The sequence below is a fragment of the Protopterus annectens genome, chromosome 1.part2 (genome assembly GCF_019279795.1).
Source record: "Protopterus annectens isolate FY-2018-M chromosome 1.part2, PAN1.0, whole genome shotgun sequence".
Classification (NCBI taxonomy): Eukaryota; Metazoa; Chordata; order Ceratodontiformes; family Protopteridae; genus Protopterus; species Protopterus annectens.
In genome coordinates this window covers 822,364,938-822,381,886 of record NC_056727.1, presented here as the reverse complement: position 1 = coordinate 822,381,886, position 16,949 = coordinate 822,364,938, and the positions used below count along the sequence as shown (strand labels likewise).

The 16,949-nt window shown below is 38.6% G+C and overlaps 1 protein-coding gene across 1 annotated transcript in view; it reads left to right on the top strand.

Annotated features, from left to right (window-relative positions):
- RYR2 (ryanodine receptor 2) overlaps positions 1-16,949 on the top strand; it is a 6,224,161-nt gene that overhangs the window by 3,262,340 nt on the left and 2,944,872 nt on the right. Inside the window, exons 33-34 of the mRNA XM_044059048.1 lie at positions 8,588-8,748; positions 11,099-11,258. Of these exons, the coding sequence (XP_043914983.1) occupies positions 8,588-8,748; positions 11,099-11,258 (321 nt within the window). The remainder of the gene's footprint in view (positions 1-8,587; positions 8,749-11,098; positions 11,259-16,949) is intronic.

The following is a 16,949-nucleotide window of genomic DNA, read 5'->3' as shown; positions in this document are numbered from 1 at the left end:
TGTAGAGAACACTTCAAGTAGATTTGTTTACCTCTTTTTAAAACAGACAACTGAACAAATTCTGGTCCAAAACTCCTTGCAAACAATTCTGGAAAGCAGATATTTTTTCTTTCCCATGGTTGGGAATATTCATTTATGACTTTCCATCCTTTTTGATTGATATCCATAGTAATTCTGAAGATTCAGATTAAGATTGAGAAGGACTCACCAACAATAATTGTAGTGACTCCCTTTTGGCCCAGGCGCATTGGTTCTCCCTTCTTATGGAATTGGCCAAAAGCAATCACAACATGCTTCATCACAAACTAGACCTACTCATACAAGAAAGGGAGAGTTTGGTACAACAAAAATCTTCAACATCTTCTAACTGCATGGATGATTCATTTCCGATTCCTTTTAGGCACCTTGTTCCTGAGGACATACAGCAGGTATTAAAGAAAACAAGAAAACCTGCTATTAAGAAGTCTTATGTAGTCAAGTGGAAAAGATTTTCTAGTTTGTGCCTAGCTAATAACTAGGGCTCCATCAGTGATTATGTATCACTGGTGCTTAAATATGTGTAAGTTACTATCCTTTGGCTGATTTTATTCCTCTATTATGGTACATCTTGCATCCATTTCAGCAAGTTTGCCCTCAGATCCTTCACTTTCTGCTCTTTATTTTACTAAAACTATTTCTAAGTGGAGTTTTGTACCTGAGACCTCCTGAAACCTCTTGAAGAAGTTAACCATGTCTCCATTCAAACCTGCTCATCAAGCAGACAAAGCTCATTACATGGCAAACTGTTCTTCTCATTGCTCTAATATCTGCAAGAAGAATATCTGAGTTGCAAGTTCTCATAGTAGGAGAATCCTGTCTGGTCTTCCATAGGGTCATATTAAGAACAAATTCCTCATTCATACCCAGAGTTGTTTCAGAGTTTTCTGTGAATCAAGCCATGATTCTCTCAATGTTCTATTTTGATTCTCAGGGAGAAAGGTTTCTACATACTCTGGACATTTATCTTAAAACTAAATCCTTTAGAAAAGCAGATCAGATATCGTTTTCTTAATGTGGGGCAAAGAAAGGACATCTCATGTCAAAACAGACTGTTTCCACTTGAATGTCCTTAGCTATTCCCTTTTGTTATTCCCACCACTGTAAATCACTTCCAGGCAGCAAAGGGCTCATTCTAATAGAGCCTTGGGTTCTTCAATGGCATATTGGAAAGGAGGACTCTAGAGGTTTTCTAGATGCAGCTATATGGTCCTCTCTATATGCTTTTAGAGGTATTACAAATTGGATTATTTTTCTAGTTGCAGGACAGGGTTTTCTGGGACCATCCTCCAGGGGCTCCTTGATCATATCCTTTTTCCTCTTAGGTTGGATAGGCTTTACTAATCAGTCCATATAATGTAAGGCTACTGCACCAGTGGAATGATGACCATTGTACGGTTGTCTAAGTTGCACTTACCTATAACAGGACGTTTAAATTTCTCACTGCTGCAGTAGCCACTTGCAGCCACCGCCCCCTGTTTTTGCAGTTAGTTAATTGTTGGGATATAAAGTTATTTATTATCATGTATATCTTTTAAAGGTTCAGGATACATATGCTCTCTCTTTTTTTCTTCACTTTTGGGCAAGAAAGTCCTGAACAAAGCTTCACTCTGACTGCTAATTTCTTTTCACAGACCTGACTCATTACTTTGCTTAGGTTTCCTAAATAACATGTGATCAGCTTTTGCCACTGTTTTTATAACTTCTATTAAAACACAAGATTATTGTGATAATTTAGATTAACATACACAGCAAAACTGGTGTAAATATAGTAAGAATATCATTTCATTACAGTCCTGCAAGCCTTATCTTGCGAACGTCACTGTATATTTTCACCTTCCTCATACTTTGTATAGGAGCAGCAGGGATGTTACAGCTCAGGTTATCATTATGAATATTTTATACAAGCTGTTCATTCACATCTGCTAAACAAGACATGCAAATCCAAGTGTTGTTACAATGTTTGTTGCACTGCAATTATCACAGATTATGCTACAGATTTTGATTCATATAATTTAAATATGCAAATGCTTTTTACATAAAGCAAGTAATTCCACTTGCAATGTATCCTCTGTTATTCCTTGGAAGCAGTTTTTCATTTAAAATGATGACTTATGTGTCTCACCTTTGGTGTGTTTCATTTGCATAGATTGCACCTCTCTCTTCATTGATAAATGGGTGAGGCTCAGTTTGAATGGGCATATCATTACACAGGTCACAGTTTAGTAAGAATAATGCAGTATGTGAGATGTGGTAGTGAAGATTAACACCAGTAATTTGTATGAACAATGACCTTTCACGTCTTGAAATAATAAGTGATAGGTTATACAAGCTAAACACTTCTCTTAGAGATTTATCTAAAAAATTGTGTTGAGGTTGTTTTGATGGACTGAGTAGTGATCGCACTTTAATTTGCTACTGATTTTATATGCAGTATCAGTCAACAGTGCACTTTTTCATTAATGCATGATATTGGGGGGGGTAGCAAAATGGTTATGGTCTCCATCTCATATGTAACATTCAAAAGCAGCAGACACTACAGTGTAGCATCATTACAAGGCACATTTGCTTGCATTTGCAACAGTATAAGCATTTGCCATTCGGCTTAATGAGGTTTTCACTGTTCTTAGAAATTGCCATGTATTTTATAGCACCTCATGTCACTTTATCAAAATAGGTAGCTGTTATCCAGTGAATCTACCCAGTCAAGAGAAATTTAATTTTTGGTTTCTAAATAGTTCTCAAGTCTGCTAACTAGTGATTGCCTTCCTTGCTATCTATCCTTACCTTTTAAAACAGTTGAATGTTTTTACATGACAGAATACGGTGCCTTTTAATAATTTTCATTTACTGTGCAGAGCCTTTCAAACAGCACTGCATCACAAAGCTTTGCTGGTATTGGGACACTATAGCTAGTACCTTTAAGCACTGGTACAGCATAACATGTGATGCAAAGTAAAATTCAAATCTGTGGCTACTCAGCACAAGGGATTTCATCAGACATGAAGAAAACCATACAATCCCTAATCAATCATAGCATGTGTTACTAGCTGAAAGATGGTCTGATTCTACACAGTTCACTAGGCATATAGTGAGATACAAAAATGGGACAAACTCATTGCTAAATGAAAATAACTCACTAGCAGTTCAAAGTAGTCAGTGTTTGATTTTGCATTTCAAAGTCTAATTATTGACAATACTATGGTTGACCCACAGCAGAAGATATGCCTTCTCAAATATTATACCATTATCTGCATGCTGTCAACCTGCCTACAGGGAGCACAACTCTGTGAAAGAATGTTTCACTTACCTGAAACTGAAATGCATCATACAGTGGCGCAGTCTTATACTGAGGGAACAGTAAATACTGGACATAACATTACAAGCATATCAATGAATAAACACTGAAGAACAAAATCTAGATGTAGTTTGGACAAAAGATATAGTTTCTTGATCAATGTAAAAAGGTAACTTTGTAAGGCAGGGATAAGTTATGTTGTTTGAACAGTGGAGTCTCCATTTCAAATCAGGAGCATTTAATGTATGTATTTATTTACTGTATGTTCAGTAAGTGCACCAATCCAAATACTGTTTTCAGCTATGCCTAAGCCTCAAGGCAAGCAAAATTCAGTAGATTATAGCACATACAATTCAAACATATAAAAAGGTGCATAGGTGGGTACTTACAGCAAGTAAAATTATCCAAGTAAAGGTCAATAAAGAATAAAATACAGGACATAAAATATTGATATATATATAAACATGATTATCATGATTAACATGATTTTGATAAAATGCATAATAAAAACTTGTTTGCAAATGTTGATTTTGGTCTTCTAAGGTGACGTCACCAGCAGGTAATAAATACACTGAAACTAAATAATTAGTATAGGAGGTCAAGGTTATGAAATACCTCACCATTTTGTTTTATTTTTTATGCTATTTTAAACTTGAATTACCATTGTGGACATCCCATAAATAAGGCAACAAGTATAAATTACATTAAACTGAATAAACAAACCAAAACATATACAAAATATCAAAGCATGAAAACAATTACCAGATTAAAAGATCCACTCTCTACTGTTTCTCTACTGTTTCCTACTGTCATTATCTTACACAATTTTCTATGCATTATATTAATGCAAGTATGATATGATTTGGGGAGAATTATAATAAAATGTTATCAAGTATTTTAGAGATAAATGATGTCTCATAAAATAAGTTATTTTGGATAAATACTGATGTAACTGTAACTGGTAATTGATTTCCATGTGATTTAAATTCATAGTTTCCTGTCTAAACTGTAATTCTGGAAGACAGCTAATGTTTCTTCCTTGTCTTGTGTCTTTTGGCTTTTCCCTGTTAGGGGTCACCACAGCGGAACTCCGGTCCACTAATGATTGGCAGTAGATTTTTACATATTGGCTTGCCGGGCCTAACGCACAACCTGCAACAAAGGAATGCCCATTCATGCATGTCGCCACACAGAAGACGCTCTGAGAATCGAACGGGCAACGTCTAACTGTGAGGTGACAATGCTACCGCAGCACCACCACCGCAGTATAGCTAATGTTTCTTCCTACAAATTGCAAAGATAAGAAGTGAATTATAAACTAGTGACAGAACTTAACATAGCACAACACCACTAGTCTGTGGTCATTGACAGTATTATAGTCCCATACATGAGAAATAAATAAGCTACCTTTGAAAACACAATGCTTGAATAAGAATCTTTTAACTAAATATGGCAAATAATACCTTATTCTTTATAATGACTACAGTGTCATCTTAAAAAAATGCATTACTAATTTGTTAAGCTTCTTAAAAACAGTATTTTACAAACCATCATTCTGAAATATGTTCATCTATTAAAAACCTGATGAGAACATTTTGAGGAATCCAGAGTATTTTCTGATATTTTTCCCAGTACCATAACTTTGCTCATCTTTTTGCTTTATTAATGAATGACTGAATAGTACTTAGACTCTGAAACTGAATTACCAGCTGACAACCAAATGAAGTCATGAGCAGATAGATGACTATAGCACAGATCCTAGATATTTAAGAGCGCTTTATGAACAATTACATTTCTATTATTTGTATTCTTCTACATAGTGTATCTTACCAGCCGAGTAGTTACTGATTCCTGTATAAATGCTGTGTGAGGCAAAAAATGTGGACAAAGCTTAAGGAATTTTGTCTAACTGCATCAGAACTTTTGGTCATATCTGAAAATATGACCACTGGAATAAGGGAGTTTCCATCAATGCTGTTAATGAAAAAATAGACAATGCTGCAAAGATTTAAATCAGAAATCTAGTGTCTGAAATAAGCATGTTTATGATCAAGCTTATCGTTAAACACTGTAATCTGCAATAAGTCTCTTTAAGCCCCTGGAGATTACTCTTAAAAGTGGGGATATTTTTGAAAGGTTTTTAATATGGAAGAATATTTATCAGCATATTGTAAGCTTCTCTGTCAGCCATTCTGGGTGGTTACGAGTTACATTTAATCTATTTAGTATGTCTCAAAATGACTTGAAACCTAACCACTTACTGTCTTGTAGTCGCTCGGTTGCTATGTTTTGCCTGAAAGTCTTACTCCTAGGTCTTTTATAGTGCACTAGTTCCTTGAGTGACTGATTCATACTGACAGCCATCCAGAATACATAGATTGGTTCATCAATTTCTTCCAAAATAGGAGACGAGCAAGCCAAGTGGGGAAACTGTAACCTGCATATAGATATACTGCATGACTTATCACGGGATTGAGTGTTTGGCCCTCCCCTCTTTTCAGTTTTGGTGAACAGACTGGAGTCTTTCTGCAGTAAAGTAACTTTTATGCAATATGCTGATGTCAAAGCTATCCCATGCTCCTTACTAGCACATTCAACTTCCCCAGGTCAGTTACATATAGGCTTTACTACACTTAATTGCTTGCAGCATGAGTGTAGCTATCTCCTGAGGCCTACCAAATCTAAATGGACGTTATATGTTGGATCTGTCAGTTAGTGCAAAGGATTAAGGCAATGAGCAATTAGCAGGCCTCTTCATGCAGTCAAGGGTTTGATTCCTTTGGTCTTTATTTCTTTACTGTATTACTCTGAACAAGTCATTTAACCAGACAGTGTTCTGGGGAAACTGGGAAAATTGGCTAGGCTCCTCAGTGGTCTCCTGGACAACATGTCTAATAACTACCTAAGGATGTATAAATCCATTCATTCCTAGACCTAATCATTTCACCATGTAGTGAAGTGCCTAATATAATGCTGTTAGACACCATTTTAAATCAAGACCTAAAGCATTACAATTCATCCAAAAGTGATTAGTAAAAACATCAAATACCTTGGTATTCTACAAAAAAACAGGACCAAAAGGTGACTTTCACAAACTCGACCAAATTTTATTTAGTGCTTTCGTCAGCATATATCAGTTGACTTATTCAGAATAAACATTATTCTGAAGAAGTCAACTGATATATGCTGACGAAAGCGTTAAATACAATTTGACTGAGTTTATGGATGTCACCTTTCGGTCCTGTTTTTTGTGGATTTTATCCTGCCTTGGTTCTTGGTTTTATTTGTGAATCCTTGGTATTCTATCCAGAGCAGAACACAACCTTATCAGTGGAATGACATCCGTCCTTCTATGTGCTACTGTACCTCCTTAACTGCTGCACTGTTATAAAGACCATTATGTTTTGCAAACTGGACCCCTCCTACTACATAATAGGTAGGTTCAATACCAGTATGTAATCTCATTCTAATCACTGCAAATGTTTGAATGCATTAAACTGAACTGGGTCGGTGTTTAGTTGCCAGAACATAGTTTACAAGGTAAGATCCTCTGCAAAAATTTCTAGGTAAGATCCTCTGCAAAAATTCTGCCCTTCATTTCAGTCATTAATGCCAGACAAAGTACTAGAGAAGCAAATAATGTAATTTGCTTTGCTTTTACTGCAGGTACTCAAGTGATACAACAACTTTGGTGACTCTGCTTACTCATCTGATATTACTTTTTAGTGTATAAATTGGAGTAGAACTTCAAGGAACACTATAAAATGCCCTGATTCTTTAAAAACTTGCCACAGTGGCAAATTTATTATGATGTTACTTTAGCTTTCTGGCTTAATATATGTTGTCTGCTATCGTAATATTATATCTTCTGAGATGTCTCCCTTTTACCCCTTGTGTATGGCACACAGACCACATCATAGTAAAGGCTTTTCTTTCCTCTTTGGTAGTTTCTTTCACCTCAGCTTCTCTCCAACTTCTCTTCCTACTTCAGCATACCTGCCTTCTAATTTATCTCATAGCTGTCATGTAGATCGTTGACCTACAGGAAACCTTTAACTCTTCCCTCCCTTCTGCACAATTCTACTTTATCGTTCTTTTTTTTCCAGTACTCTCCTGCTTGCTCACTGGAATTTCATCCTCACTTTCTGTTCCATACTCTTTCTAGTTTCGTTAGTTGTTTACCCTCGTTCATCTTTAACCCCTTCTATTCCTTGCATTCTATTAGCACTCACATAAGTAGTCACTATTATTTACTTCTGAGTTTTGCCCACATTCTCCTTTACTTGTACAGCTTCTGTCTCTGTCATATCCAGATGTGCATATTCATCATCCCTTCCCAAGCTATTTTTCCTTTTTTTTCCACCATAAACATATAATACATTGTTAATTTTACATGGTAATGCAAGACCCCACTGGTGTTTTGAGTGCTTATCCCACTGTATGTCATGCATTTCATGTTTTGTCATGTTACGTAACTGTAATCTTCTTGGGACTTTTCCCTATCCCATTCCCCCATCACTCACAAAGACACATGCACATACACTGAAAATTGGCTATGTCTGGCTGCCTTTGTCTAATGACTAGTCAACAAAGAAAAAGAAAATAATAATAATGTCAGTAGTACTAATAATAGCAATAATAATATTGGTAATATTAATAATAATAGTAATAATCAGTAATAATGAAATTGGTAGTAATAATAATAGTGATATTAATAATAGTAATAATAATATTCCCCATTTCACCAAAGAAATAAGCAGAGGTTTACAGAATAAACAAGCATAATTTGCGCAAAATGTTCATTACAATATTAGAATTGTTGATAAGATATAATCATGTTTTGTTTGAAAATTGTGGAAATTTGTATGCTGAGGAGTAAGGAATGTTGTTTTAAAGAGCAACTTTTTTTATTGTGAACTATGTTGACATTGAATTGTAAGAAAATGTTGATATAGGAACTAAATTTTTGCAGAAAAGTTGCAATATCTATTTCATTATGTAATTTTCTATTTTTTTCTAGGAAATCAGGTTATATATTTGAAACATCTCAATAACTCATCTGAAAGTCTCTTCTCTTAGTTTTTGAATTTAGTGTAAAACTGTTAAGACAGACTTTCTTGAAATGTCCTTAAATGGTGATACAAGTCACAGCAAAATTGTTTTCAGCAACAAGAGTACATGTTTTGAATTTAGCTTTTTAATGTGTTTTACTGCTGAAACTGAAGTTTCCTTACTTTTTTTTTCTGTCTTCAGTATTACTACTCTGTGAGAATATTCCCTGGCCAAGAACCTACAAATGTCTGGGTTGGTTGGATTACATCTGACTTTCATCAGTATGACATGGCTTTTGACCTGGAAAAAGTTCGAACTGTGACAGTTACACTTGGAGATGAAAAAGGAAAGGTTCATGAAAGGTGCTCAATTAAAATACTATAAAATGTGCTTTTTTTGTACCATATGTGCACATAAAAACTGTTTATTTCTGAAGTAAAAAGCAAAACAGTAAGAGGGAAAACAAATGCTTTTCTTACCTAGTAGTATATCTGGGTAAATATTCATTAGACTTTGCAAAAAGCTTTACATAGATCTATGTGTGTATGTGTATAAATAAGTATATATATGGGACTAAAGAGGTTTGATCATTGGCTGCTTTTGATGAACTTAAGAAAAGGCAGCACAGTTCATCAAAAGGGAACTGATATGATATTAGTGGTTTTTATGTTTGTGAGATTGTGGAAGAGTGGGGTTTGGGGAATTTGTTCTTTCCCAACTGTAGTGCAGTCTTAGAGTTGATATATATAAGTAACAGCTTGCCCCTAGAAAAAAATGTGTTTTTTTTTTTTATATATTGAATTCTGATTTTTTTTTTCATTTTGATGGATTTATTCATTTTTTGCCTTCTTGATGGAATGTCATAATTCCTTACATACACACACACACACACACACACACACACACACACACACACACACACACACACACATACGAGTATGTGTGCATCTGTATATATATATATATATATATATATATATATATATATATATATATACATACACACACACACACACACACACACACACACGCGTGTGTGTGTGTGTGTGTGTGTGTGTGTGTGTGTGCATATGTGTGTGTATATGTATGCATGCATGTATGTGTATGGGTTCACTATGAAATCTCGAAATACTGAAAACCCGAATTTCAGTATTTCGAAATTACATAGCCGAAACCTTTAAAATCCCAAAAACCCATAACCACAAAACTCAAAATCCCGAACCTACACTATACACTGAGCACACACATAAACATACACACAACTTCCCCACACAAGCACACAGACAAACCTAGACCACATAAAAACAGGTGGCAAGCCCCACTGCACCCCCCATGTGGGGGGCTTCACCCCCCACCCCCCTACTTATATATATACTAACTCCGAGATCGCACAATCAGACACACAGAGGTAACTCACACCCACACATTTTACAGTCCCTCGCACACACACATCACAGTCACAACACACACTGACATACACTAAAACCCCTAACCAACACATTTACACATAGATACATACCCGAACTAACACCTAATCATTCACACACTGCAACACCAGAAGTGCTAATTCAAAATCTCCATACTTCGTGATTGTGAATTTCATCCTTCTGGTGTTTTGGGATTTCAAGGCTTCAGTCTTATAATTTTGAAATACTGAAATTTGTGATTTCAGTATTTCGAAATTATGAAGGGAACCCATGTGTATATATCTGTATTTTATCTATCTATCTGTCAATCTATCTATCTATCTATCTATCTATCTATCTATCTATATATATCTAGGACTATTGAACGAAAGTTGAATAGTCTGAATCCACAATAACCAAACGCACTTTAATGAAAGCGCTTTCACCAAAAAAGTGCTTTCGTTAAAGTCCGTTCGAAAAAAAAAACAAAAAACAATAAATCTTCTTTTATGCAGGGGGGCAAGCCCCCTACTTTTATATTCCCACTCCGAGGTCGCACTACAGTGGGGAAAAGGGAATTCTCCCTTAACCACACCGTAGTGCGACCAGCACAACCAGCATACATAACCAAAAGTACTGCTTTGGTGAACAGCACTTTCGGTTATGTATGTTCAGTGATTTTTGCTTCGGCAGAAAGTGCCGTCGGGGATCTGTAGGGATCCGTTCTACATATATATATATATATATATATGTATATATATATATGTATATATAGATAGATATTATATATATATATATATATATATATATATATATATATATATATATATATATATATATATATGTATAAATTTATATGTCTATGTACAGACACACACATGCGTATATGCACATACACACACAATAAGTGTACTGTCTTCCATACATTTCATTGATTTTCATATCACTGAAACTTCAGTCAGATAAAACAAAACCTTGAAGCTTCATAAAACTATTTAAAAAATAAAAAAATATTTTTGCAAGGGGGCAAATACTAGCAGTGACTGGAAGGAATAATCAGGTAGTTTCAAATCAGTAATCTGCAAATTCATACACTTTTATGATCAGACAAGTGTAGAGAATCTAAGTGTGCCAATGTCTTTGAGAGTTAAGAATGTATCACTCACGTGGACTTGTTGCTTAGTTTATTTTACTAGATATGCAAGTTTTATCTAGCAGTATATAAAGAATTTTTATTCTATTCCTGTGAAGTAACTATTTTTGTCTATCTGTTTTTCTGCACATCAACCAATGTTTCATCCTGCAGCATCAAACGCAGCAATTGCTATATGGTATGGGCTGGAGAGAGCATGAGTCCTGGACAGGGCCGTAACAATAATGGCCTGGAGATTGGATGCACAGTAGATACTGCCAGTGGTCTGTTGACTTTTACATCAAATGGCAAGGAACTGAGTACATATTATCAGGTAAGTCCTCAGTGATCAGCATTACAAAGCCATAGCAGATGTTCTTCTTGTTTCACTATTGCAGTCATTACATTTGGGTTATCTGCCTGCAGGTAGCCCTCAGTCGGCCTGAATATCAAAGTCTTGGATTCCTGCATCGGATGCTGTCTCTTCTTCCATGACTTCAGGTCGTCAGAGGTATAAAACATGCAGCCGACGCCATTACATCAGTCTTTCTTGCCATGCGGTGCCCGAAGCAGAAGCAGTTCGCAAATGCCGGTCGGCCGACTCCTGAAATTTTCGTTTTCGAGTTTCAGAATCGATGTCTTCGGAAAAAGCTAAGTACCCCATTGGAGATCCTTTTTCTTGCTCTAAACCAATGCCAGTAAAAGTTAACAATTGTCTTACCTGTGGAGAGCAAATACCTCATAAAGATTTTTATTCATACTGCATTCCCTGCTTAGGCCCAGACCACGACGTCCCTTGCTGTCAGTTTTGTGCCTTATTCAACCCCTGAACTATTCATCATTGGTCTATTTTCTCAGCAAATTATTTTGGTACTCGGTTTAACTATCCAGAAATGCCTTTGATAAGCCATCTGACTACCAATATTCTGAAAAAACATAATGATAAAGACAGTGACAGACCGCATAGGTCCAAAACTGCTAACGATGCTTTCATTAAGCTAGTCGCCAGTTCGCCGGTAGTCAGTGAGGTGCTTTCACAGCCCCTGATACCCGCTACTTCAGATTCGCAGACCTCTACTAAGACCCATTCGGAGTCCGGTATGCTGCGAGATGCTTCTTCGACTATGGAACCTACAGATGTCTCTACCTTGGATGTGTCTGGAGCCGCTGTGCAGGCACTAGCTTCTGAGGGTGTATTCAGGCCTACAGATTTGCATTTTAAACCAACGCCATCTTCTTCATCAAGGCCTAAAACTCAACCCACGCCTAGAAAACTGATGTCCAAACCACATGGTCAGGCCCATATGCCTAAAAAACAAATGCTTAGAATGGCTGAAGACCTTATTACTTTAATTAGGGGAAGGCAGCTTTCCCCTCTAAGAGACCTAGAACTGATTTTCCTTCTGATTCTTCTGATCAGGATTATGAAATTTCTGTTTCTTCTGATTACCAGGATTTGCCCTTATGTACCTATGAGGATTCTGATGCAGAGGATTCTATTCCTTCTGCTTTCCCTCCAGAAGATTTTTCTTTTGGTGAAACCTTGCACACTCTTAGGGAGCATTTCCGCTGGGAAAGCCAGGATTACTCTGACTCCAAAAAGAGGCTTAGGGAATTTTTACTCCTCCTTCAATACAGGCCTTTAGCTATCCCTCCTGTTCTGGACATTGTAGATAATGCCTTCTTGGAATCTAGCTTGGCCCCAGACACTTTACCTCCATCTCCCAGAAAACCTGACAGGTATTACAGAGTACCTGACTCTCACAAGTTCCTCTTCAAGAATCCTACTGCGGATCCAGAGACCATTTCCCAAGGACCAAAGGGCATTAAGGCTACTGCTGACAAAACCCCTACCCTGTCTGATAGTGATTCCAGGGCCTTGGACAGATGGGGTAAGAAGGTATACACTTCTGCTACTTTGGCCATTAGGGCCTTAAATTGCCAGTTTCATATGTTAAAGTATCAGCAGCATATTGTGGGACTACTTAAACAGAAAATGATGTTGATTCCTGACTGTGCTGAACATAAAGAATTACAGGATTTAATGCATTCTGCTGAACAAGTTGGTAAACATACTTTGCAATGTGGTTTTGACTCTTTAGAAGCATCTTGCAGGGCTGCTGTCACTGGGTCTGTACTTAGAAGGCATGCTTGGCTTAAGGAGCAAAACTTGCCAGATCATGTTAAAGCTAAATTACTGGATGCTCCCTTAAACCAAGACCACCTGTTTGGCAGCAAAGCAGAAGAAGTCCTTAAAAAGATGGAGAAAAAAGCTAAATCTATGCAAACTGTTAAATATTTCCTGCAAGTACAGCCTCCCAGATTTAGTAGGCATTGGCCTTCTAAGAATTGGTCCTTTCCCGTCTCTTCCAGGCCTTCTCAGTCCAAACCCAGGAACAGCAGACCACCTATTTTGCAGTCTCAGGCTACACACAGGCCTGAGCAGTGGAGGGCTCCCACTTCCAAAGCTGAAAGTAGTAAGACACCCCCCCATGGAAAATGTCACAATGACTTAACCTTAACCCTTCCAAGCCCTGCTCAACTGCCTGCTCCCTTAGGAGGAAAGCTCGCCCTACATGCAAAAAACTGGAAACTCATTATCCAGGATTAATGGGTTTTAAATATAGTTTTCCAAAGATACAGATTCTACTTCCACACCTTACCAACCCCAAACGGTTGGCCAGACCTACCCCCAAATCAGTGGGCAGAGACTCAACAGCAGGTTCTCTCTCTTCTAAGTATCAGGGCTATTCAACCTGTCCCAGCAGAAGAAAGGGGACAAGGTTTTTACTCAAGACTTTTCCTGGTACCCAGAAAAGACAGCTACTGGCACCCTATCCTGGACCTCTTTATTCTAAACACCTTTTTGGTAATCCCAAAATTCAAAATGCTAACACTTCAACAGCTGCTCTGTATGCTGGGCAATGATGCCTGGTTGACAACCTTAGACTTAAAGGAAGCTTACCTGCACATTCCAATAAGGGAATCTTGCAGGAAATACCTATGCTTCAGAGCAGGCTCCATGCACTATCAGTCCTCTATACTTCCCTTTGGCTTATCTACTGCGCCCAGGGTATTCACAAAGTGTCTACCTCCAGCCATTGCATTTTGCAGGCAGAGAAATATTCAAATATACCCATACCTGCACGATTGTCTGATTCAGTCAGAAAGCCTGCCAGGACTTGCTATTAAAACAGTTGGCATTTGTAAAGAAACTTCTAATCTCGCTGGGGTACACCATAAACGAAAAGAAATCTCACCTAGTACCCTGCCATCAGATTGTATTCCTGGGAGCAAGCTTGAACACAACTTCCCAGATGGCTTTCCTCACGCCAGAGAAACAAGTTTATTTGACAGCCTACTTCAAACTACTGGCCACAAAGACCCAGTTATCTGCAAGGAAAATTCTGCAAGCCCTGGGGTTCATGGTCTCTTGCATTCTACTAATTCCATATGCAAGACTGCATATGAGGAAACTACAATGGTATCTAAAAAGTCTATGGTGCCAGCATTCTTAGACCTGGAAACAATGATTCCTATCATTCCTTGTATAAAGGCAGAGTTCCTTTGGTGGGCAGAGGCCTGCCACCTCAACAAGGGGCTCCCTTTCAATCTACCCCCTGCTGCCCAAACCCTAACAACAGACACATTAGACTATGCATGGGGGGCTCACTTGGCAGGGTAGTGCATGCAGGGCAAATGGAACCCGAGTCAGATGCACCTACATATCAACTAAAAAGAAATGTTAGTGGTACAGAATTCCCTGACAGCCTTTAAGGACCACATCCTTCCAGGACAATTATTGTTAAAGACAGATAACACCACAGTTATGTGATACATAAAGAAGCAGGGGGGAACCCACTCGTACCCTCTCTGCAGACTAGCCATGGCTCTGTGGAACACAGCCTTGTGCTACCAAATGCACCTACAAGCTCAGTTCCTGCCAGGCAAGCTAAATTCACTGGCAGATGACCTAAGCAGAAATCTCATGGACCCACATGAATGGAAACTGGAACCAAAAATATTCAACCTCTTGAGGAACAAATGGGGGACTCCAGATATAGACCTGTTTACCTCCCCCCAGAACTACCAATTGGACAAATTCTGCACAAGGACTCCCCACAGTCAAGCTTGGAAAGTGGATGCCCTATCCTTTACCTAGGAAAGCCTCTCAGTTTATGCCTTACCCCCTCTGCCTCTCCTCTCGAAGGTTCTGATAAAGATCAAACAGACAAACCAAGGACAATACTGATTGCACCCAACTGGCCACGCCAGCATTGGTTCCCCTCTTGCGCAGTATGATACTGCTGGAGCCATGGCACCTACCTCAGACACCTTCTCTGCTGTTCCAGCAGGCGGGCCAGATTCTGCACCCTCATCTTCAAACCCTCAACCTTGTAGCCTGGCTAATCCCTTGAGCTCTCCAATAGCATCCCTCAGTAAGCAGGTGTTAGATGTTATTCTGGAAGCAAGGAGGCCTAGCAGCAGAAAATCTTACGCTGAAAAGTGGAAAAAATACTGTTCCTGGAGCCAAACTCAGGGGATGGGCACAACAGTGCCCAGCTTACCTCATATTCTTCAGTACTTAACAGAAATGCTCCACAAGGGCCTATCCTTCTCGTCAATTAAAATTCATGCCTCTGCCATTTCAGCACATTATAATACTGAACCACCACTCTTCTCTCACTCCCTGCTAAAGCAGTTCCTCAGAGGGGCCAAAAATTTAAGAACCCCCAGGCGAGCCCCTACTCCAGCTTGGGACCTTAACTTTGTATTGAAAACGCTCACTCTCCCTCCATTTGAGCCAGCTGCAACAGCAGAGTTGAAATTCCTTTCTTGGAAAACAGCCTTCCTTCTAGCCATCACTTCAGCAAGAAGAGTGTCTGAATTACAGGCCCTCATGGCAGTGGAGCCCTTCATTATCTTCCATACAGACAGGGTTTCCCTCAGGACCTTTATGCCCTAGGTGGTGTCTAGTGTGGCCCTAAATCAGTCCATTCATTTGCCTACTTCTTTCCAGAACCCACAAAACAAAGGTGAACGAATACTCTTTGGATGTGCACAGACAACTTAGATTTTATTTGGACAAGACCAAGCCTCTCAGAAAATCTGAACAGCTGCTAGTTGGCTTTGCTGCAGGGGGAGAAGGCAAGGCCATTTCAAGCAAACCATTTCTAAATGGATAGCCCATTGCATTCATTTCTGCTATAAGCACCATGGAAAAACTACCCCACTGGGGATAAGATCACATTCCACCAGGGCTGCATCTGATCTGCCTCTACAGCCTTCCTCAGAGGAGTCCCTACCATGGACATCCTAGAAGCTGCTACCTGGAGCTCTGTACATACCTTCACCAAGTATTACCACATGCCTATTTTTTCTAACTCAAGAGCTGGTTTTGCCACTGCAATCTTGCAGGGCTTAATAGCTGGTCCTAATGCTCTTTAAATTTCTCCTCCCTTCCTTAGCTTTGGGAATCAACCCAAACGCAATGACTGCAACAGTGAAACACGAAGAACATAGTACAGTTGTGTACACTTACCATAAATGTAGATGTTCGAGTATATTCACTGTTGCAGTCCTGGTTGCCCTCCCTCCAGCCCCCTGATTTCTCTTGGCTCTACCTTCCTTCTTGTTTGGTGTATTTAAGCTTTCTGGTGTATTTGCTTTTTGTTGGAGGTGGAACCTAACATATAGTTGCTTCCCATTATGGGGGCACAAGACATCTGGGGCAAGAAAAACTGATGTAATTGCGCCGGCTGCATGTTTTATATCCCTGACGACCTGACGTCATGGAAGAAGAGACAGCATCTGATGCAGGAATCCAAGACTTTGATATTCAGGCCGGCTGAGGGCTACCTGCAGGCAGATAACCCAAATGTAATGACTGCAACAGTGAATACAATCGAACATCTACATTTATGGTAAGTGTATACAACTGTACTTTCTGCAGTTATGTGCTATTATGGGCCACCATAAACTTACTTTAATGACATAGTGATACAAGGGTTATCACAACTTTCTC